The sequence below is a fragment of the Acomys russatus genome, chromosome 24 (genome assembly GCF_903995435.1).
Source record: "Acomys russatus chromosome 24, mAcoRus1.1, whole genome shotgun sequence".
In the NCBI taxonomy this organism is placed as follows: Eukaryota; Metazoa; Chordata; class Mammalia; order Rodentia; family Muridae; genus Acomys; species Acomys russatus.
The window spans coordinates 23,783,175-23,808,206 of NC_067160.1; the positions used below are offsets into that span (position 1 = coordinate 23,783,175).

General features: G+C 39.3%; 1 protein-coding gene and 1 long non-coding RNA gene across 3 annotated transcripts; one reads left to right on the forward strand and one right to left on the reverse strand.

Moving 5' to 3' along the window:
• Window positions 1-4,853: 4,853 nt before the first annotated feature.
• Window positions 4,854-7,226, reverse strand: LOC127207305 (uncharacterized). Its single transcript, XR_007832909.1, has 3 exons — window positions 7,109-7,226; window positions 5,437-5,581; window positions 4,854-5,146 (listed from the first exon to the last, which is right to left on the reverse strand). It is a non-coding gene; the product is annotated as an uncharacterized LOC127207305 (long non-coding RNA).
• On the forward strand, window positions 5,577-24,716 carry LOC127207302 (prolyl endopeptidase FAP-like). 2 transcript variants are annotated; one of them, XM_051166682.1, is made up of 5 exons: window positions 5,577-5,726; window positions 7,164-7,236; window positions 7,564-7,648; window positions 23,553-23,651; window positions 24,585-24,716. In XM_051166682.1, exons 2-5 carry the CDS (start codon window positions 7,231-7,233, stop codon window positions 24,698-24,700), a joined length of 306 nt encoding a protein of 101 aa, XP_051022639.1. In that variant the 5' UTR covers window positions 5,577-5,726; window positions 7,164-7,230; the 3' UTR covers window positions 24,701-24,716. The 2 variants fall into 2 exon arrangements, with proteins under 2 accessions (XP_051022639.1, XP_051022638.1); XM_051166681.1 differs by lacking the exon at window positions 5,577-5,726 and having other exon boundaries at window positions 7,094-7,236.
• Window positions 24,717-25,032: the final 316 nt, after the last annotated feature.

Here is a 25,032-nt window from a genome sequence, read left to right on the forward strand (position 1 = left end):
AATGATTCCCAGGCTTCTGCCACGTCTAAAATTCAATCAAATAGTTGTTCTATGATTAAATCGTATTCTAGTACATTTGTACATCTTTAAAGGTCCATGTTTCTAGGTTACAGTACTGCTGGTTAGACTGTGCACTTATTGAAACTTCACTAATTAAAATGTCCCAGAAAGGAGACATGGAGTTCAGTTAATTCTCGCTTTACTAGTCCTTAGAAGAGATACTTCCAATAAATAGCTGGTAAACTTTCCCTGGTTCTCATAGGGGAAAAAAACGAATAGCTGCAGCAAAGTCTCCTCTTACTAATGCTCCACTTACCATCTAAACCACACAACCCACGTAGAAAGCCACCCTGGTGCAGTAGCACAGGATTACATGGCCATTGTATGATAACAATGGCTGATATCTGATTGCATCTCAGAAACAAACTTGGCCATGTACTAACCATGCCTGGAAGTGTCCCGCCCCTTCAGGGTGTCAAAGCAGGCCCCCTAGGAGCAGGAGCAGAGCTCTGCCTCTTTGCCTCCCTTCCCACGTGTATTTGACCACAAGTATTTATTAGGTACATATTGTAAGCTAAGCGTTGTCCCTAAGTGCTGGGCATGTGAGTGAAATAAATATCTGCATGATGGGGCTGTATAGGGGAAGGAGCCAAGAAGCAATAACGATAATAAGTGAGAATGTCACAGGACGTTGGGAAGCGATTAGCTCTTTGGGGGCTAGAAAGAGTAAGAGAAGCAGAAGGTGAAAAGGGGTCAGTTTTATTTTTATTTTCTTGTTTATTTTTGCAGTGCTAAGGATCTAACCTAGGGCTTTGAGTAAGTGTTTTGTGTCATGAGCTTTGTCGATTTAACATTTCCTTTGACTACTGTATCTGTTTCTTCAGTCATATCTTCTACCTTGGAGATTCTGTCTTCCATCTCTTATATTCTGTTGGTGATGCTTGTAATCTCACTTATCAACAAGAAAGGAAAAGTTTCTTAATGATCTCTTGGGTGTAACTTCAGAGCCACCAAGACACTGTCTGTGTCTACTGCTGAGATACTTAATTGTGACTCTTCCTGAGAAACACACACTAATGCTTGGGTAGATCCTCCTTTTTTATTAAGTATTTTCTTGTAGCCTTTTATATAAATGATGGTAATGATGGGCTTAACATAACATTGTTCAAGTAATGTCTGTTTCAATTCTTAGGATTATCTGACAGTTATTTGTTGTTTTTCTTGCCTTTGGATATTTTCCCTATTTACTCAACTTTGTTTTATTCATTTTTTCTTTCATGCTTTCAAGTTTTAACTTGCCTTGTTTTAATAAAACTATATTTTTTAGAGTCGATATGAAATTATGTACCCCTTTATGGGGATAGAAGAAATCAGGAAGCTGAGCGATTGGTTGGCTTTGATGTGCTGATATCTTGATACTTCCAAGTAACAAGTTGATATCATTTAAAACTAAATCTACTTTTGGCCTGACTTCAGTGCCACACCGCAGATTCATCTGCAAACAAAGGCCAAATGTCCATATATTCGTGTCCAACTAGTCCTCTCACCCTCTGTTCTGAACTCCAAGTCAGCTCTGGCACTCCTCATGTCTTCCAAGCAAATCAATCACTTTTAAGTGTGTCCCTGAGAGATGTTTACCTTCTGCACAATTGTCCAATGACACCTTCTTTACTCTCTTCACTGGTCCCTTTTCCTCTGCATTAAAGTCTAGTGGAAAGACACCAATGCATATGTTGCTTTCGAATTTGGACTTCCATTTCTCCAGCTCTCTTGTAAAGAATTTGCAATGTTACTCAAGATGACTCTCCTCTGCCTTCAATTGTTGGCAATATATTGTCTCTTACCCACTTAGTTTTTCTCAGTCTACCCTTCTTCTTGTCAGCAAGGACTTCTTTTTTACCTGAAACCTACTGACGTTTAATGAAAACCCTTTCCTTCTCATTTGATCACATTGGGAATGTACTTTTCAATACATAAAAAGGTTCAGTTTTTTAGCTCATCCAAAGACTTCTTTCTGCTTTTTTTTTCATCTCTAAGTTCTAGTCTTATGTGCCTTATGTGCCTACAACCTAGTCATGTGCCTCAAATCTTCCCATCCAGAACCTTGACATGGATCAGTCAAATTGCACTAGAGAGTAATTGGGTGTGTATTCCATCTACACCACTCAAAGGCTGTGTAACTTTGGAAAGTCCATGCTCTCACCTGTAAAATGGGGGCAATAAAGGCAGTAAGCCCTGAGGATGAACTGAGATAGATGGTAATTGTAAAGTGCTTATGAAAATGCTAGGCTCAGGAAAAGTTTGCAATGAGCATTGACTACTAGTTATGGTACTCTCTAGCTTCACAAACTAAGAAAACTGTATACTTTATGAGCTAAGGTAGAAATGCATGCTGTTTGATTAATCTTCCCATTGACAGACCACATAAAGTGAGATTACTTCAAATATCATTAAAGATGCCATCATGAGTTCCTGAAGTTCCAGCTTCTTCCAGAAGCAGAGTCAGATGGATCAAGCACTGAGGCTAGCCTAAGCTACATGGTGAGTTTTAAACCAAAAAATAAAAGTTAAAAACAAAGACAAAAACAAAACACTCACAGATTTAATTGAAGCATTGATTTATCTTCTGAGTATTTGTGTCAATAGCATACAAGGAAATAGATTGTTATTTTCTTTCTAATTCTAATTTGATAGATAGCTACCTCTGCTTCCAGAACTCATTCTAATTGTGATAGGATAATGAACCACTGGCATTTAATTATGAGATATGTGAAGGTGGTGAGTACCAATTATAAACTGAGAGACATGTTTCTTCATATTCTCCCTTACATCAAGATCATAATTTTAGAAATTAGATTAGATTTTAAAAGCAGTTTAAGTGATATCGTCTCTCATCGACACTATGTCACACCACTTCTTTCAGATCTATAACTATGTGACAGCTATTATATGCTCTCAAGATGTCAGGACACATTCTTGCTTGAATCTGAGAAATCTCTTTGATGATAATCTGACAAATTCCTTAAATTGCTCACATATTTGAGGAGAGATCTCATAGCCCCCAGAAAATACATATTTCTCTGATACTAGATGCCAATTCTCACAAAGCTCTGTCCAACTGTGACCATGGCCTTCGTAGAGTGAGACTGCTCCTTTGAGAAATGCACAATGGTGAAGCAGACCAAGGGTGTGAGGATTGCATATGCTTTAGTTTTAAGAATGCCATGGTACTCTCAAAGTGTGTCCCAAATAGAAAAGCAATGGGATATTCATTAATGTAATTAATAATCATCACTTTAGAAACAACTTAAGAAAGAATCAATGTAATATTTTCCAATTGTGCATTGTTCAAATTATGGACAACTTACCTAAATTTTATCTGTATTCTGTTTTCTAATCAGTAAATGAGTTTGGAGACAAGTAAAGTGAAAACACATATTAAAGTACTGTGTTTAGAATAAGGAATAAACGTTCATTGTAACTGAAGGTCTAAATGTCAAGCTTTTAGATTCTCGTTGGACATTCTGGCCTAGTATGCTACCACTGAGCAACACCTCTGTATCTTTTAGGTTTTTTAGAAACAAATTCTGAACTGAAAGCATATGAATCAAGGTTTCTAGTACAGTCTCCACTTGTAGCCCTATTCTTATAATTGACTCATTAAAAAGAAATCACTGCTTAGTTTAATAAATTAACCTTTAATTTTCCCACCCCCAGATAAAAAACATACTATCTTTAGTTATGTTCTCAGAATGATTATTTTTCTTTACACTCTCAAAAATCATAATTAGATATATTGGGGAGGGGAACATGTATATCTGTATTGATCACCTTCCATCATTTCCATCAATTGAGATAAATAGCTGAAAGGAGGAAAGGTCTAATTTGAGTCACAGTTCCAGCCTGTGGTCTGAAATACTCCATGGTTTCTCCATCTGTGGGAGGCAAAACATTATAGAAAAAGGGTGGTACTGCAAACTTGCTCACCTCACACTGCCTGGGAAGCAAAAGGAGATAGGAATGGGCAGGAACAGTCTCAGCATCCTACCTTCTTCAGTTCAGCTGAAGCTTCTAGAGTTTCTAACACCTCCCCTGAGTTCCCACAGCTAGAGACCAACCCTTCAATATAAGAGTCTCTAGAGGCCACTCCAGGTCCAGATAGGGTCATTTTGGAAAACAACCAATGCTCTGGCAAGGTCTGTTCATAGCCTTGACATGTGGTACTGCCCATTTACCATTTATGTGCTTACCAGAATGGCATCATATTACAAACTAAGCCCTACATGACTCCTGTTGGGGAAGAGATAGTTCATGGCGTCTATTACCCTAATTTCTTCCTTCGAGTTTTTAATTGATCAATGCCATTCTGTCTGTTTCTGTATATGAGAAAAATTCCAATGCTGACAAATGGCACAATTTCACTTTAGGATGACACACACATGTCATGTGTCTCTTTTGTTCCCTCTCACAGGTCCATGAAGAAATTACCAATCAATCAGGGCACTCCTACAGAATACAACTCCAGTCTGAAATACTCAGCAAGCGCTCCAAAAAGGAAAAAGAAGTGGAGATGCATCTTCCATATTTGTACGAGAGCTTGCTGTCTAAGAAAATAGCTTCTCTCAACTATCTTTGTCTGTCTTCCCAACAACATGTACAAGAACTGACTGGACACCTGTGTGAATCTATCTATCTATCTATCTATCTATCTATCTATCTATCTATCTATCTTTTATCTGTCTATGTGTATGCATATATGTATATGTATATATATATATATGTGTGTGTGTGTATATATAGCCACACAAACTATATATATATATATATATATATATATATATATATCACTTTCCTTAGTGAAAAAACAAGAACAAAATCCTTATCAAAATTATTTCTATTTTGACTCCCAAAGAGAAAAAAGGTAAAGCTATTGCAACGGCTGAATGTCCAAATACTTTGGACACCTTTGCTTGGATACAGGCTAGCTCATGTAACCATCTGTGACTCTGTTACAGGAAATATACTCCTATCTCATGAAATTATGTGCAAGCACCCATCTTCATTTCTTCACTCAGCCACATTCTCCTTAGAACAGTTCAGTCAGTCAAGAATATTTCAGATGTCATACTTTGATTCACTCATCTTCCTAAGGAAAACACAAACAAAAAAAAAACCTGTTTATTCATCTCTATAATTTCCACACATACTAACACTTTCAACTTAAATGTTGCTTCCTATGGCTCCCCAATTTCTGCATAAAGTCTATCAGATCTTTGAGGACTCCTCTTCTCATCTCTAGAATCCTAAGCGCATCTCATCCCAGTCACGTGACAGTGGTTTTAATTGCTAAAGCTAGCAGTATGCATTTTAATTACACCCTAATGATTTATTGCATTTACTCTCTGTACAGAAAAGGAGGTCTTGGAAATCACTCACCACAGAGTACTTGTTGACTTTTTGGGATTTGGCAGACTGGGACAGAACTTCTGAGAAAGTACTACGTGGATGTTCCAAAGAAAGCAACCAGCCTGGGAAGATTCTCTTGACGGCATTTCGTTTGGGAGCAGGCTGTTGGTTTTATCTGGGATTAAAAGCAATCAGGACACATGGAGATGTCTGTACATGCAGAGCACACCTATGGTTACTCCCAGTGACTGCTTCAATCTGTAAAGCGAGAGCTCACTTAACTGCAAAGGGAGCGGCCTCATCCCAGAGCCGCTGGGGCTGTGAGTACATTTCTCTGCCAGTAACACTAATGACTCACTTTCCTCACTAGAACTTTCCTAAGGCTGGAATTTGGGGGATGGCTGTCTGGAGAATGGCTGAGAGGAAGTTCACAAGCAACTGTTCTGCTTTATGGCGGCGAAAGCTTCCTGTGGTAGCCAGACCAGCCGACTAAAGCAAACAGTAACATATTACAGTGATGTTTCCTCATTACTTCTCATAAACAATTCATGAAAGATCAGTATAAAGTTCAGCACAGTCAGGCAAAGAGTATTAAAAGTTTTTGATGAAACCCATCAGTGGAAAACCTGGAGATGCCATATTTTAGTAATTGTATCCATGTGAAAACTGAGAATCTGCCCTAGGAAATTGCTCAGGTCCAGATAGAAGGTCCTAAAAAACAACTGTGTGGAGGGAGTGTGTGTGTGTGTGTGTGTGTGTGTGTGTGTGTGTGTGTGTGTGTGTGTTTCCTGCTGTGAATTCAATCAGTCATTTTAGTGATCTGCCAAGATGACCAATCACTTCGGAATATGTGGACTTAGCCAAAATGAAATACACATAACCACTCTTTTTTCTTGCCTTTTTAAATTTTATTTTAAGGTCTTTATAATTACTAAATGTTCTCCTTTTTCAGAAGATATTCTGAGAGCAAAGCAAAAATATCACTCTTGTAAAGCCATTTCCATTCTTCCAAAGGTCTGCTGGTAAATTATTCCCACTGATCTTTCCATCCTTCTAGCCTGTGCAAACACACCTAACCCATACTCCATTTCAACAGATGGCGCCTCATTTCTTTAAAGGAAAGCAGCCGTGGGTTTAGACAGTTGAATTTTTAAACTTCTGTATTTACTGAAAGTGCATATGGTGCTATATGGACAAAGAAATTGTGCTGAAAGAAAAACATTTCTGCCTGCAGCACCTCATAGGCTCCCAGGAGAAAAGTGTGCAGTCACACCGTGTACTTCTCTCCCAAAGCCATATTTGGCTACAGTGTTCTTCCCTTCCTAAAAATTAGATGTGTATAATGCACTATCACAAAGTTGCTTTATTTGAAATTCCTCCTTTCCACTGCAAATGGGAGGAGTGTAGAAAAGACTGTTACCAAAGGGACTTAAGTGAATTCTAGGAGAAAATGAAACATAAGTCTGAATCCCCTCCCCTCCCAAAAAAGTGAAATAAAACAACCTCTGTATGACAACAAGAGCAGATATTAGTGTAGAATTTACAAGGATGAGAAGGCTATAAAGTGTCCCTTGAGCCACTCATAGTTCATTTAAAGGCCAAGAACGCCCCCAAGATCTGTTTCTAATTTTACAGAAATCTTTCGAAATTTGGCACGGTAGTCGAAAGTCCGTGGAAAGGGGGAAAAAAAACCCCAACAAACCTCATGTCCTGACTTCAGCTTCCAACTGGAAGACAGACTTGCTTCTTTTCAACAGTTTTCACAGATGCAGTGACCCACGCTGTGCAGTGAGAATCGGCTAACTTTCAAAAACATCTGGAAAAATGAAGGTTAGTGTGTGCAGTCTCGGGGACTCCCACAGATTAGAGGCTGCCCGGGCTGAGCCTTCTTAGAGCTTTTTATTCTTCAGAGAAGGGGAGGCTTTGTGTGTGAGTATCTCTTCCTGGTGCGTGTTGGGATTGGAAAGGGGCTCTAAATATACTGTAGAAACATTTGTCTTAGCAGAAACTGGAAAGGATCCAGCAATTACCGCCAGATCAGTGGAACACAATCGGAAGCTTTGTGAGGAAGGAGAAGTAGAACCCAGGGCTAGACAAAAATCTTACCATGTCTTCGTAGGAACTAAGCCCGTGCCTAATTTTCTTCATTCTATGTAGACATGGCTGAAAACTGTCTTGGGAGCTGCCACCTTGGCTGCATTTGCTTTACTGGTGATATGCATTGTCTTACGTCCCTCAAGAGGTAAGAAATTTCCTGATTCACTCAATCTGCCTAGCGGAGCCTGGAAATTGCACCGATGTGTGAACTCAAATGGGTGAACATTTCCTAAGTGCCTGTTTTCCAAAGTAAGCCTGTTATTTCTAAGAAGACGTGTAAGTTCACAGTTATGTTGTGTGCAAGACCAGAAACACTGGGGATTTAAATGGAAGAGATCCACAGTGTTATCTCAGCAATAGAAAAACCTGTGGGCTATTGTGTATCACTCCCACCACCCCCAAAAATACATGCAGAAGACAAGCTCTGATAGGCCTTTAAGGACAGTATTTTTAACTAGCATTGTTTTCTATTGCTAGATTTGCCTGGTGGCAAGTAAAAATAATGAGTAAGAATAGAAAAGTTAAAAAAAGAACCTATGGAGGCTTTGAAATCACTAAATAGTGCTTCCAAAAATTTAAGGAAGACTTCAGAATAGAAATCTCAGGAATAACCATATAGAAAAAGTAAAAGTCTTGTTCTATATGCAGTAGCAATTAACCATTAAATTGGGAGGCTTGTTATAGTTAAGCAAGCATTATTAAGATAAATCAGTTGGGTTTTTTGTTTGTTTTTGTTTTTGTTTTATAGGTTCCTTTCCGGCCCCCCTTCCCCTACCCCCGTACAGAAAGGCTTAGGCTGGTAATGATGTCACTTGACTGACACCTGAAAGATGCTATGCACTGATTTTGAAACATGTCTTAATTATAATATTATCAATTCAGTAATAAACTAAGACTTTGTTATGAAAATTCTTAGGGATAGCAACTTGCGCTTCTAAAGTAGAACCATGTTGCAATGGCATCAGACTCTGTACCATAGGATCCAGGGAACAACAAATGTTTAAAGTTGATAAGAACCGGGAAATGCCTATGCTTAGTGTGAACTGACACTAAAGAGGGGTTAATAGAACTCCATCAGCCAAAGAGCATGTGAGCTCTGAATTATCTGTTGCTTTTAAAAAGTGAAACATACAAAAAGCTGAAGAGTTCAAAATGCTTGTGGGACTTTCACAGAATTAGAAGTACAGAGGCTAACCTGATAAGGCAGTGTCCTTGTGTTTGCACTTTTAATTTTTAGCTTGCATTTTCACTCCACAAGATTTTTCCTGGGCAACTGAGATGTATGCTCCTATTTTCTTTCTTTCTTTCTTTCTTTCTTTCTTTCTTTCTTTCCCAAAATAAATTCAAGTTCAAATTGATTTTAAGCCAGATGATTGCCTCAGTGTTTTAGAGGACATATGTCCTTACTCCAGAGCTATTGAGTGCTAGGCCACATCTCTAACCCTTTTAATCCAACCTATTAAAGATTATCTTATGTTTTTTACAGACACTCACCAGAGCTTAAAATAGAGATTCTGATCCCTCAAAAATTAACAGTTTTTGGAGCAAAGTATGTGGACTTTGTTGAGAGAGTCTCCTGTGTCCACAAGTGTTGCCCTATGTACTTTGAAGTATATTTCCAATGAAAAGCATATTTATCCATTGCAAATAGCATGTAAGGATAGATATTTGGGTCTATACTTACATTTATAGATATAGACATTTGTGTAATTACATATAATCCCAGTCTTTATCTTCTTTCCAAGTTTTTATGAATAGCATACTCAAAAATATGTTATAAACTATATATAACATAAAAGTCCTGTTTTTTTATATAACAGATTTCTATTTTCAATGGAAAATATAATTCTCTAAGTAATTTCCTGTTATTGTGAAATAATGAAATTAACCTCAAGATGAAATTTTTTTATTCATTTAGTTCTAATGCAGATGTTAAAAAAAAAAAACATGCTTAGGACTATAAAGTGACTGTCTTCTTATACTTAAGAACATCTCAGATTGTCACCTGGACAGCATCTGAGTGAGACCAATTGTCCCTTATTTCCACAGCGGGTCTGAGGTCTGGTGTCTGGTATGGTGGCCTCCTTTCTCACTTCCCTTCTTCTTGCTCACACCCCACCCCTTCCCTGTGTCTAGGCTGCGTATGGGTCCCACCCTTGCTTACATTTTCTCAGTGCCTGTGAGAACAGAAGCCGAGGTGGGAAGTCAGGGAAAAGTAGGAAGGGAACAGAAAAGAGAAGCAAAAGCTAACTTAGTCGCTGCACCCACTTCATCAGAAACGCCACCACCGCACACTTGTCTGCTGTGCCCTTGGGCTCCCGGTCCAATGCAACAGAAGTCAAGAAATATCCATCCATTCCAATATTTATACACTATTGCGCTACGTCTCCCTAAGCACCCCCCCGCCCCCGTCATGACGCTGTTGCTGAAGTTTCAAAGGTCAGTAGTCTCAATTTTTCCTAGAAAGGCAAACATGGAATACTTCTTCACTCTGCACCCCCCAAAACAATTGGCCACCACCACCATGACAGAGGAAGATTTCTGCCGCTCACCACAAGCATAAGTGAAATTAATAAAGTTGGGGCACAGGAGCCTTGCTCTTCTAGGCTGGAAATCTACAAAGAATCAGCATCCACCTTAAAGCAGTCTTGGAGGCAAGAGAACAAATCTTAGGAGTAGGCGGAAATGTGGTGGTGAATGAAAATGCTATGTCGCTCACCTACATATTAAAAACAAACGTGTCACAGCTCTTCTCTTTCTGAAACTCCAAAAATGTCTCAATTTAATTTTAATCCAAACTGAAGACAACACAACACATTTCTACCCAACAGTCCTATGTGATCCTTGGCTTCTGCCCCTTCATGTGACCCTCTTTCTTTTCCTGCCTCCATCCCTTCTCTCTCTTGAGGATTTTCTTTCCTGATATCACCTTTATTCCAGTAGGAAGATGCAACTAGGTGAAAAGTCAACACAATAGTCCTCTGTTCCCCTTATCTACGCTGATGGCAATCTCACAGACTTTCTTGCTTCAAGAGATGTAAAGATGATTAAAAAAAAAAAAAAAAAAAAAAAGAACAACAACAAAAAAAAAAACCTAAAACCAGAATTAGAAAGTTGCAAAGGTCATAGAATTTTTTAAACAGCTCTATAGCTTTCTTTGAGTCATGATTTACATTTTCTGAATTTTACCCTTTCCTCCTCCTCATTTTTTCTTTTTCTCCCCCCCCTTTTTTTTTTTTTTTTTTTTTTTTTTTTTTTTTATAGTACCTGCAGCGATGCACGAGCACAAAATAAGTGTTAGCTATGCTTTATCGCACTTATTTATTTAGGCTACATGTGTGTCTATATGAATGTACATATGCATGTTTGTATGGAGGTCAGAGGACAGCTTGCAGGAGCTGGTTCTCTCCTTCTACCATGTGGGTTCCTGAGATCAAACTCAGGTTGTCAGGCAGGGTGGCAATCACCTGTACTTGCAGAGCCATCTCATGATCTCAGCTATGTTTTTTTTTTTTATTTCAAATTTTATAGCATGTGGTAGACACTTAAAAATTGCGTCTACAACTGCTTTCTCTTCCATAATAACACCAGCATATATATGTGGTAAAAAATGATTCATAGACTTTTCTGTTTCGTATTTTAATTTTTTTTTAAGAAATTCTCCTTAATTCATGATTGTAGTAGCCTTTGTCCCTGACAGTTATCCTGCTTCTATATTCCACCTACTTGGACCTAAAACAACAAGTGTTTTAGAAACTTTCTGTGTGTGGCAGTCTTAAAATGAAAAAATAAATAACTGCGGAAAGAGGAAAGGAGTTGGAGGTAGGAAGCTTCTTGAGAGGAAGTAAAAGGAGTCACAGCATGTGGAGAAGCACAGATTCTCTTGGAGGGGGTGGCACTCTGGTGGTTCCTGAGGAAACAGGACACTGTGGCTTCAGCCTTGAACCACCCAGACAGTCTTTTACCTGCCTGTACACTTTTTTCCTCCATTCGTTATTGCTGTCAATTTGGCCTTATATGTTTTATAGCAATTTGTATTGGGTGCCAATTTTAAAGTCATATTTCACATTTAAAAAATTAAGACTTGGGCTTCATTACAAATGCTTAAATTTTTGTTACAGGAGCTTCCTCCTCGGTACCAAAACTAGTCCTTTCTGGCTGACAGAACAACTTGAATAGAATTTTATTTCCTCACAGTTCTGGGGTCTGAAAGTTTAAGACCAAGGTGGCCACTTTTTTCTTTGTGCAGCCTTCCTTAGACTTAAAGGTCTCTGTATCCTTTTTTGGAACTTTTCCGTACGTATGTTTGTCCCTGGTGTTGCTTCCTCTTCTTATACCAACACCAACCCTCCCAGACCAAAGCACCAAGGTGCCCACCCGTGTGGGGCTCAAGTACAGTTTCTGGGCCTTGATTCTCTTTTTCCACTATGTGGATCCCACGACAGAGCTCCGGTCATCAGACCTGGAGGTAAGCACCTTTATTGCTGAGCCAGCTCGCTAGCCTTCAACTTGTCACATTTCCACCCATACAAGGTAACACAGGTTGTCTATAACACTTTCTTTGATAAGATATCTGAAGTAGGACTTTAAAAACAAAAGAGGATAGAAGCTCATAGCAAGCCCTCATTATTGGGAAAAATAAAGTACAGGGTCCCTGACTCATGACTATAACTACACATAGAAAGGGATATTGTATGGACATGTGTCACTGTTAGCACTGTTACTCATTAAGAACTGCTACTCTTACCTTATATAATGTATTTTTGGAGGTTCTTGAATTCATAAATAATTTAAGTAGGTTAGAGATTAATATCTTGTAAGAAGTAAAGTACTTCAATGCTTATTTTTAGGTAGAAATTTATTGTTATGGTAACTATAACTGTTATAACTCAGCAATTACTTTTTGCAAAAATAAATTTGGTAGCCTAGTGTGGTAGAACACAGCCTTATTCCCAGAACTTGGGAGGCAGAGGCAGGTGGATCTCGAGGCCAGCAAGTCCAGGACACAGAGAAACCCTGTCTTGAAAAACAAAAACAAAGTTACAACAACAAAAACAAAAGCAAAATTGGTGAAATCAGTCATTTTGAAAGGAGATGTGAATGTTTTTAAGATCTGCCAGTATTAACATTTACAACTGTGAGGCAAACTTTGTGGTATCTCTGAAGAATTTTAAGCTTATTAATTCACTGTTATTTTGAAGGAAATATGGGGGAAATTCTGAAAGGTTGAAGGAAAGAACCAGAAAGGTCATGGGCATAAAAGATCTTTTGAGTGGAATATAACTAAATCAAATTTGTAGATTGCATTTTTCTAATGTTATTCCAAAAGAGAAAATGAGTCTTAACAAACTCTCTTTGAGTGTTGCCAAGTTCTCAATAATTACAAAAATAGTCAGCAGCTTTAACTAATTCTGTAATCCAAAGAAATTTCCCTGTCTCAGATTTCCAAAGATGATTACATTACACCTTCTACAAGAACATTTAGCCAAGCCACATACATACCTTGAGAAAAAAACACAAACAGGCTCTAAAGTTCAAGTTGAGGATGTGAAAAAGCACGCCGTTTTCTTTTTTTTAAACTCCAGGAGGTTTAATTGGGATCTAAGCGCAGCAGTGTATTGCTTATCTTTATATCATCACAAATTGACCAAAGTGATGGGGCAACATAGAGTAACTCACAATCTGTATTCACCTTATTTCTATTAGCAATTAAAAAATAGCATTACGATCTGAATTGATCTTATTCAAACTGTGATTTTATATTTGGCAGAAAAGTCAATCTGCTGAGTACTTTTTAAAGGAACAGATCAAAAATACTCATATGCCCCAAACCAAAGCCAAGCAAACAAGCATCCAGGCAAGTTAAATGAGACAAGTTTCTCCAATAATTTTAGATATTAACTCACTTGCCCCAAAATAAATAGAAAACTGGAATACTTTAATTCCTAAAAATACTGAGTGAGTGCTGGGTGTGCTGTCACACATGAGTTATCCCAGGACTCAGGCTGGAGGGTCCGTGCCATGAGCCTGGAGTTCAGAGCACCTGGCTGTGCTGTAAGCTGTGACCTGGCCTCAAAAACTTAAAGGAAAAAAAAAACCCAACAGAGTTCTTAATTTTTAAATTACCCTCCAAAACTAAGCCCAGATGGCTTCAGCAGAGAGGCTTTCCAACTCATTCTAGAGGTCAGTGTTGTCTGATATTAAAACAAACAAAACAAGACAAGAAGAGGAAAATGTAGTTCAATGTGCTTTATGACAATAAACCTAGCAATTCTCAACAAAATTATGATAGTTAAGCAAATTCAGTGATAATTTAAAAGATTGTGCATCAGAACTATGGGATTTCTCCCAGAATATATAAGGTTGTTTTTACATTTTTATATGAATATAATAAGCCTTCTTAACTGAAAAAAAAAAGAGCAAAACCTACATTATCATTAAAACATTACAGAGAAAAGGTTTGAGAAAATACTGACAATTTTCACAATAAAAATATGCAAGGGAGCAAGGTATAGTAGCACACACCTGCGATCGAAGCCCTGGAAACACAGAGGCAGAAGACAGCTGAAAATTTGAGGCTAGCCTGGTCTACTTAGCCAACTCCGTGCCAGCATGTAGGAAAACCCCTCTCAAAGCCCAGAACAAGAAAACAAGAGAATCAACATATACAGATATATTTACAAAGGGAGATTGGTTCTCACGCTACAGTCTTGATAATCCAGCAATAGCCCTGTGCATGTGGGAGAGGTGGACAATTCGATTGCTGCTGAGTCTACAAGGCTTCAGAACTACCAAATGGACTCCTGTAGAAGAGCTGGGTTTCAGGCCACGTTGGAAGATTGAAAAGGTTGGGTTCAGTAACAGCAAAGGATGGTGGGGACAGCAGCAGCAATAGAGCAGATGCACTCATTAGCAAGGTGGACAGGCAAAGGGGAGTACTACTTTCCCCTCACACTTCTTTCTATGTGGACCACCCTAGAAGGCATGGCTGTTCTAGGAGAAGGTTCATCCCAAATCCAATCCAATTCTATGGCCACAATTAACCCAATATACATACATACATACATATATATATATACACACATTCTAGAATGAAGCTACAAATAAACGAAAAAACTACCTCAAGTGTGGTGATCAGAAAACAAAATTTTTTAACGTGGCAAAACATACCTAATGTGTCTAAAGATTCAAAGTGGCTCGAAGACCTAAATAAAAGGTCAACATATTCAAACTCTCAGCACCGTGGGAAGTCTCCAGGACCTGGGCAGAGGGATAATTTCTAAACTGTGACCAATAATACAAACCACAAAAGACAAAACTTTCCAAATCCAAACTTTCCAAAAGTTAATGCCTTTAAGTTGCTAAGAACAACATCACAAAAGCGAAAAGGCTATCCATAAAATGGGAAGAAATATTTGTGGAGAGCATGTCCAATAAGCAAGCTGGTGGAAGAGTAGCTAAAGACTTGTAACAACTCCTGGCAAGGAGGGAAATTAACAACTTAAAGAAAATTGGCAAGTGCCTAGTAAGCATGTGGGTGGAGCTCAACATCATTCTGTCATTAGAAAACTGCAAAAAAAAAAAAAAAAAAAAAGAAAGAAAGAAAGAAAGAAAGAAAGAAAGAAAGAAACAGCAGCAAAGTAACTCATTCGCTCAAGTGTGGTGCAGAGAGGAAATGGAGAAAGGCCATCAGAGTAGAGGGAAATGTGGCAGATGCAGTTTCCGTGGAGGGATTTGTAGAGGGAAGGTAGTAACATTTGTGCAGGGAAACCGGGATAAGACTGAGAATTGTTTCATTTCATGTATTCTTTCTTTCCTCTTTTAAAAAATGCCTTCCTCCTCCTCCTCTTCTTCCTCTCCTTCTCCCCTCTCCATTCTTTCTCTCTGCGTGTTAATGTTTTCAAATTACCGGTATTATCAGTATGCCCAGCTAGCAATCAATTAAGACATTGACACTTGTTATATTTTAAAATAGCCTTAGTTAACCTGGGGCAGGGCAGACACTAATTCTCTAAACTACTTCCCATAGTGGGGCAGGTATAGGATCCCTGCCCCAATCCCATGCCATCTGGTTCTACTAATTTCTATCAAGCTACTTCCCATCCACAATCCCAAATACTTGTTAACGTTCTTCATCTGGGGCAAATTCCCCATCCATGCCAGCATGCACTTCTCCTCCATCTAACCCATGGTGGCCTTCTCCTCCTCCTCCTCCTCCTCCTCCGGTCTTTCTCCTTCTTTTTCTTGTCAGTATATCTTTTTTCCACCAGGATTCCTCTCTCTCCTTCTTGGGACCCTTAGCCACACCTCTATCTCTTCTGCCCTGCCTAGGTGGGATGGCTTTTTTATTTATCAAAAGGTGGGTCACAGAGACAGCAAGCAGTAATTAGCATCAACATACATCAGACCATCCCCCAACAGCATGCACATGTATAGCCCCCCTCCCCCCACCGACCTACACCTCTAGCTTTTCTGAATCTGAAGTAAAAGTAAAGATATTTAAAAATTTCACACACAAATCTGTAGTGTATAGAAGTGATGTTCAAATTTGGTACTGGTTCTACAAATTTGGGTGGCTCCCAAAACATGTGTACCATCCTTAAAGAATGAAATGACTTCAGAAAGTGGCTGCTTCTCAGGTCATATGCAGTGTCCATGAAGAAGCATCATCACAATCTCAAACAGCAGTTAGAAGAAGATGTGCCGCCTAAGGAGACCAAGTCTTAAAAATAGATGAGGATGGTTTCTGTGTTTATACATCCACACACGGCACTGGTATCCCTGGTCTTATGCTCTATGCCAACCATGTCCTGTGCTCATAGTTTTCTATGGAAAAGCTTGATGCCTCTTTGAGTGGCTTGTTATTCAGTATGGTTGCTACCTTCTGAGATGAAGAGCTACTCCCCTCTTTGAGCAGACAGTAAGTGCTCTAAACTAGAAAGCTCTTTGCTCACAATAAGCTCAGATTTCTTTCTTCATTTTCTTCCCATCTATGTTTTGGAGTATAATTATTCTACCTCTTGTGTGTTGGTTAGTTCTTGTTCTAATTCTTATATTCGTTGTTGTTTTACTACAAGTGTGCTTTCATGTTCAACTATCATGGTTAAAATAGTTAGCCTGTGTAATCAGATGCATTTAGAGTCCAGGTTTGCAATGCATTCATTAAGCATGCATGCTAGTTGGCCTCTCTAGTTTCCATGTTGTAACTTGCAAATTGTGTGTACAACAGTATGCATCTCAGAGGAGCACTGTGAGGACTTAACAGGCACATGTGTGAGAGTGCTTGCAACTTGTAAAAACTTAGTAAGTTGTAATGCATCCTGTTCCTGACAGAAAATTGCTTCAGACCCTTCTTTCACCCAAAGTTCTCGGTCTTGACTCATATTTGATTTTAAATAGATTTAAGTATATTTTTCACTCAGCTATTTCCAACTCGTGTTCCTTTGGACTTCCTCTAGAAGCAAGCATGACCCAGTGTGATGATTCAAATGGTGCCTCCTTTAAAATAGGCTCTTCACAAAGCTGGCTTGAGGATAGGAACAGTGTTCTGGGGCTATTTGGACTCCATGCAGTGGCGTGGTGGCATCAGTCCTGACTCATTCATGACAATAAGAACAAAAAGACCTGCTTGCCATTATGTGCCCTCTTAAGATGTCATACTTCTTCACGTGTTTCCTGACAAATTCTATCATGAAGACTGGATGTTTCTACTCTGATAAACACGATCAATCTTGTAGGGCTGGTAAATTAAAAGGCAGATGCAGCCCCATAAAGACACAAAGTTTTCAGAAAGAAAGAATTAGGACTACGCGGCTCATTACTTGCCTGTGAATCATTTTGTGATTTGTAATTTCTTAGATACATAATTGAGCTAACATTAAGCTTTGCTTAATATGTTGAAAACTCAAATAATTAAAGCATGGCTAATTAGGGTGTTTAAGTGTTGTAGAAGTAACTATGCCAAAGATGGGCCAAATTGAGTTGAAGGGCACAGCCAAGGATGAAGTGTTAAATGGGCAAGTGTCAGTTGTGTAGAACAGATAAATATGCTTTGACAGTTACACTCTATTTCTTTTAAGCTATTAGAGTTTGGAACCACAAATGCAAAGCGACCATTCTAAAATCATCCGATGCTTATATTCCAGCACTGGTCATTGTTTGGAAAATCATTATAAAATCCATTTATCTATCCAAGATTTGAATAATGAAATGATTTAATGCAATTGTAATCAAACTCATTTGTTCTGTTTAATTATTCATATATATCTTATAGTGTTTTACACACACACACACACACACACACACACATACATGCACATGCACACACACACTGAGCAGAATGTTTTCCTGTGATCTTACACTTAATCAGGAGCAGGGTCAATCAACTTGCCTTTTCTCTCCTTCTTCCGGATTAGTAAAGTGAGTATGCCTGAAGGAAATCCCTCTGTAGACAATGCACAGGAGTGTAAGTGTTACAAGAGAGCATCCATATTTCCCGAGAGCCATGATCACTGCCTTGTCTGATAGGAGCTATTCTGCACAGCATACAGATCACCATAGAGCCTTATGAACTCCCAGGAATCTGTAGTTAGCAAGCAGATCTAATGATGGGTGGAGGGATGCTTTCAACAAAGCAGATTTAGTAAAGCAAGTAAAAATCAGCTAGAAGCATAGAAAAGAAAAAGATTACCAACCACCAGACCTCAGCCAGACACTCTGCTTCAGTGAGCTTGAGTTGGACAAATTCTTCTTAAAAATTGTGTTTGTTCACTTCCTTGCTTCAACTTTTTGTGTTTGCCCATGCTAACTACAAAGTCATAACAATTCCCCTGCCTGAGCCTTCCTAGGCTAGGATGATAGGCCAAAGTGGACATGCAAGGCTTTAGAAAACTGTTTCCTTTGTTGCAGTTCTGAAGAACAAACTCAGTACCTTGTTTATATTAGGCAAGTGCTCAACCTATGAGCTATAGCCATACATGTTTACTTCCTGTTTCTTATTTTGACCCGGTTGTCTCATGAGGTTGACTAGGCTGAGCATGAACATATTCAGTAGCCTGTACAGGCCTTGACCTTTCTATTCTCTTACCCCCGCCTGCAGAATGGCTAGGATTATAGGAGTGGGCCACCTGGCATAGAAATCTATCTTTTCTTTCTTTTTTTTCCTTTTGTTTCTTTCTTTTTTTAATAATTTATTCAGATTGCATCTCATTATCCCATCACTTGTATCCTCCCATTCCTTCCTCCCTCCCGCTTTCACCCTATCCCCCTCCCCTAGGTCTATGACTGAGGAGGTCCTCCTCCCCCACTATATAGTCATAGGCTATCAAGTCTCATTTTGGTAGCCTGCTTATTCTTTCTTTGAGTGCCACCAGGCCTCCCCACCAAAGAGAGGTGGTCAAATATGGGGCACCAGAGTTCATGTCAGACTCAGAAATGTATCTTTTAAGTAGCACTCCACATGGCTCCAAAGAAGATTTATATTATATTATAATTTACATATGTATTGCAATATAGACTACTGCATAGAAAATGAGTATGGGTGTATCTTTGAGGGAGAATTATCAAAAACAAGGTAACAACACAGTATCTGTAAACTTAAGAGTTTTTTTTCCCATCAAAAAATATTTCTTACGATTCTGTTTTTTGTAAAAGCAGGGCACATATTAGTAAGAAAAATTAAACCTTAATTTTGGCTTCATTCTTGGCATTTTGTGCCTTATGGAACTCTTAACCAGACATGAGCAATGTACATGTTCAACACTGAGGTGGTGAAGTGGCACAGCTCCAGTGATACTTTTGTAGTACCAGGGATGGGTTAGATGACAGATGTTAGTGTTACACTAATGATCTTTGTTGTTTTATTTCCACTATTTTGCTATTTGATGCAACATCCTAGAGTAGAGATGCAATATCCACTGAGGTATAGATACTTGACAAATCCCATCAGGAGAAGAACACCCAATTTAAAATCTCCCTGTTCCACCAAGGATGGATGTAACCAGGCCCAGCCTAACATCAGCATGGCTACACTTCCCACTTCCTTAGCCTATAAACATATCATTGGGTTTGACATGACCTTTCTATCCCAATGTATGCCATGAGATTTATCCTGTGTCTGCACACATAAGCTGTGCACCATGCTTGATTGGAGGTAAGTACTGTTCTCAGTATGGCAGTTAGTAATATGATTAATGCTATTTAAACACTTCAGCGATATTTTGAGCCATAATATGACATATGCTAACTTCTCTAAATAGATTGTTGGCATTTATAACGACTATGTGCCCATATAAATAAATGACTAACTATGAAATCATATGACATATTCTATCAAGTACAACCTTTCTTTACCATGTAATTTAGAGATTTCAAAGGAAAATAGCAAACTCTGGGTATTTTCCTGAGAAATCCAATAAACACCAGGTGACTAGTAATATGTGAAAGAGAAAATGACTAGGTGTTAAGAATGCTTTGGAAAATTGGCCCTATGTGCAGCATTGGCACTAACTTTATTTACAGGCCTAACTATGGCATGTTAATTAAGGAGCTACACAATAGCCAAAGCAGTGCAAGAGCAACTGAGGAATTGGGTCAAGCTAGAATGAAAGTGTGTTCTCACTGTATGCGTGTTGGTTTCAGGTAGATCCACATAGCTAAAACCATGGCTTAGCTCATGTTCAATAATAACACAATCAAAAAATGCCCAGGGATCAAATTACTTGGCAAACATTGGTCTAAATAATTTATTGAAGGACGAGTGAATGACTCAGTGGGTAAGGTATTTGCTTTATAAAAATGAGAATCAAAGTCTGGGTCCCTTGTGCCCACATGAAGGCTGGGGACTGGTGGCAAACATTTGCAGCCCCAGTTTTGTAGAGCAGAGCCAGAATGATATGGGTGTGATGGCCAGACTACGGGACCAGCAGGCTCTAGGCTTTCCAAGAGCACTTTTCTCAGTAAATAAAACAGGATAAAGGAAAACACCAGCTTTAACCTCTGCTTCTACTATGTGCATGCACATAGACCCAGGAAGACAGACAGACACAGACACACACACACACACACACACACACACACACGGGGGTACATTGTTTAAAGATTATTGCTGCTGTGGGGAGACAGTTAAGCCACTTGCTGTGTTATTATGGAGACCTGAGTTGAAATCCTCAAACCTCACATTAAAGGGGAAAAAAAGCCAGGTGTAGTCCAGTGTTGTGAAGGATGCGATGGGAGGGTTGCTGGGACCTTCCCGTAGACAGCTTACCTTCAGTTTTAGAGTGAAATCCTGTTTAAAAGGAGTAAGGAAAAAAGAGATACGGCAGGACACTCAACATTGACTGGTCACATCCCATCCATACACAGGAAGCAAAGGGCGGGGAGAGGAAGGAGAGAAAGGGAATTGGATGCAAGATGAGGCTATAAATTCTTCCGGTAGGGGGGGTGTTGTTCTTTCTTTTTTATTATTTATTTACTTTACATCCAGATTGCAGCTTCCCCTCCTTCCTCTCCTCCCAAGCACTCACTCTCCCCGCCATCCACCCCTCCTCCTCTTCTCTTCAGAATGCTCCCCACTAAATGCACACATCGTAAGTGTTTTTTGTAATCTCTCAAATAGTGTCATTAGCTGAGGGCCAAGTATTCAAACACTTGAGCCTTGTAGGGAACATTTTATTAAACCACCACAGCAAGCCAACCAATGGTCATAATCATATGTGTGGACAATATGCACATCTATGCGAATAGGCTAAAATAGCTTAGGATGCCACCATTCAGTTAACAACTTCGCTGTGACTACAGGGCATGCCCATATGCTACTTTAAGGTGAATAAAGCAGCCTGGGCTCTGTATTTCCAAGCGTAGTCTAGTATGCCTGAACGGGATAGTCCGTGCATTCTTGCAACATCTCTTATCTTTAGGTGAGCAAGCTAGGCCCCCAGAGATTTACCAAAGCAATATAGAGAATTAATGGAAGAATACATAACCATTCATTCACACTTACATGGCTCTATCCATCCTTCCTGTACATACTCATTCAATGAATGCTTATTAAATATCTGTGTATGCCAGACATGGAAGATACGATGGCAGTCAAAATAAGACAGGGTCTCTGAGCTTATCCTAACAGCCTGGAGTTGGGTTGCATAGTGTGATAGAAGTTATAGAACAATTAATAAAATCATCACATATATGCACATAGAATTAATTTCAAAGACAACGTCTCTGAAATGAAATAGCACGAACTTTGTGATTGTAACATTGAAACCTGACTTGAAGGAGAGAGTCGGGAAGGGCTTCTCAGAAGTAAAAGACTAAAATTAAACATTGAAGCCTAAATAGGAATCATGAGGGAAAGAAGGAGGGTGGAAGGAGATACAGCGGCCCTGCAAACAGACCGGGATGTTGTGATGGTTTAAATGAGAACAGTTCCCCCCCATGGTCTCCTGTATCTGAACATGAGCTTCCCAGTAGGTGGCGCTGTTTTAGGAGGCTTAGATGGTTCAGCCTTGCCGGGGGAAGTACGTCACTGAAGGTGGGCTTTGAGGTCAAAGCCCCATGCCACATCTAGCTTGCTGCCTCTTCTTCATGTGACGTCTCAGCTCCCTGCTCCTGTTGCCAGCCCTTCCTGTGACGATGGGTTCTTATCCCTCTGGAATCATAAAACCAAATAATACTCCTTAAATTGCCTTGGTCAGAGCACCTTATCACAGCAACAGAAAAGTAACCAATACTGGTGTTTATGGGCTAGAAATAAAAGCCCAGCATGTTTGAGGTCAACATAAGTAATGGCGGAGGAGCAGGAAAGACTGGTGGGAGGGGCTGTCCTAGACCTGCCAGGACCTGTAGTCCATATTTAGAATTTTTTTATCTTCATAATGAGAGTCATGGCAAGCTATGCAAGACTGTTAGCAGAAGGATAATATTATGGTTCTCATCTTTAACAGTTTTATTTTCACCTGGGTGAATGCCAGACTCATAAATGCTATTTTGAGGTATTGGGCTTTCCTGTAGCTTTGAGGTTCTAAGTGGTGTCCTGGAGAAGGGAGCAGGTGGGAGAGACGGAGAGCGGCAGCTGGACCTTTAAGGTACATTGGGAGGGCATTGCCTCACTCCCTGTCTGGCTTAACCTGACTGTCTCAGGGCTCTCTAGTGAGCTTCTGAGGAAATAAAGTCATGTTAAAGATTACAACTGCTCAGAAGGATTCACATGTAGAAGAAACTTCCGTGCGGTTTGAGCCATATAAGGTTTGCTTTTCCATGAATTTACATACAATTTTAAGACCCTTAATGTGGCGCTCCTTGTGCAGTTCCGTTTTGTAAATGTACATGTCAAGGCTAAGAAAACTGTCTGGAGTCTCTACGTCCCTTCTTAAAATTTCAGAGGGTAAGAAGAATTCTGGCTGATTTTGTTCAACCAAGAGAAATTCTAAACTATATCGTTGAAAAACGAAGAGAGCCAGGCGAGGTGGCGCAGGCCAGTAATCCTGGCACTCAGGGAGGCAGAGGCAGGCGGACCTCTGTGAGTTCGAAGTCAGCCTCGTCTACAGAGCGAGTCCAAGACAGCCAAGGCTACACAGAAAAACCATGTCTGGAAAAAGAAAAAAAAAACGAAATAAAATAAAATAAAATAATAAGAATAGGAAAACCAAGCCTGAGCTTTGCAAGTGAGAAAATGTGGTACAGAGAAGGAGATGGGACCTCAAGGCTGTTTCTGGCTTTTAGACTGAGTTATGTAAGGTCCGAGGCGACTGGAATGTTATCTCCTTTCCTAGAAGTCCTTGACACTTTTATATTTACTGCTGGAGGACAGGATAGTGTCCCAGCCGCCCCACAGTCTTCACCTTCCTTTACCTAATCCCTGCCCCCACCCACCAAGATTGGCAGAGGACTTCCCTAAGTCTGGGTGGCCCTGTCAGCAAAGACACTGTCTATTTAGGAGTTAAACAGGCACTCTGCAATGGCAGAACATATGATTACTTCAGGAAGAAAGTTTAAAATGTAGTTGGGCTATTAACCTTGTTGCTAATAATATGTTTCCTCCTGCCCCTAAGTTCACAATGCTGAAAGAAACACAAGGCGAGCTCTCACTCTGAAGGATATTTTAAATGGAACATTCTCATACAAGACATATTTTCCAAATTGGATTTCAGGTAAATAGATCATTTCTTATCTACTGGGAGTTTGTTATATACATATGTATATATATATATATATATATATATATATATATATATATATATATATATATATATATATATACTTTGTTATTGATGGTAAGGCTATTTTAGAATTGCTGGAACCACTGTTCACCACTAGAAATGAAAAAAGAGACAAATTATTCAGAATACTCAAGGAGCTCTTTTACACCACCGTTCAATCTGGTCTTCCACAGTTGTGGAGGTGACCTTGAATCTTAATGGGGAAAGAAGTTCGGAATGCTGTGTAGGAATATTGTCAGTGAGTGACAGCGCTCTTAGGAGTGGGGAGCAGGTCCCTACTCAGGGGGAGTCATGAGAGTTTTACTTATGAGAGAGTCCATAATTAATCTAGACAATCTGAGGACAAGACAGCCCCCACCCTGACAAAAATACCTTTAAGGGTTACAGAATTGATATTCGTAGTTGTTATAATTAGAGTGTGGTCAAAGATATCGAACCAAAGAAACGGTAAGGTTAAGTAGATGACTTCATACTTGTGTCTATAAAGGGGTCATTTACCAAGATTACTGTCATTGCTCTTTTTTTTAAAAAAGAAAGTTCATTTAAAGTATTTGTTATGCTAAATCAAAACAAAGCCCAAATAAAACTTATGTTCATTATTGAAAAAAAAAAAACTCTCCATTTTAAACGAGTTTGTCTTCTTTGTGGCTTAGAGAAAATAAAATTTTGTTTCTGAGCACCCTGAATCAGTTAGATCAGGGCTGCTAGTAAAAGACGCAGAAAGAACGCATTTTTCTTGCCCCATCCCCCATCATCAGCTTTTATTTAGTGGACAGGGAAGAAAACAAGGCTTATCTCTATTTTGTTTTAAACATTTTCTTTAAGAGCAATCACTTTCTGTTTTGCTTTCTTTTGTATTTAAAGAACAAGAATACCTTCATCAATCTGAGGATGATAACATAGTACTTTACAATATTGGAACAAGAGAATCATATATCATTTTGAGTAATAGCACCATGGTATGTATCAGCATCGTATGACTCCCCCAGAAACCTTTGCAAGCACCCCGCTGACCCAGGACCACATTCAAATTCTTGTTGTGATTTAGATACATCCTCCATCTTCCCACTTCCATCCCTGTCCCTTCTTCTACGCCACTGCCCTCTTCCTCTGCTCTACTGTATAGTATCTTTTTTTCTCTGTGTGTAAATACGTGACCTAAGATATGAGGTAAGAACCCAGACGAAGTGAACAGAGATTCAACTCCTGTCGTTAGTGTGAAACTCTGGGTAAGTTATTTCACTACCCTAGCTTGCTATGCCTCAGTTTCTTCTACCATAAAATGAGGCCAAGATTACTTCTTTAGGCTAAT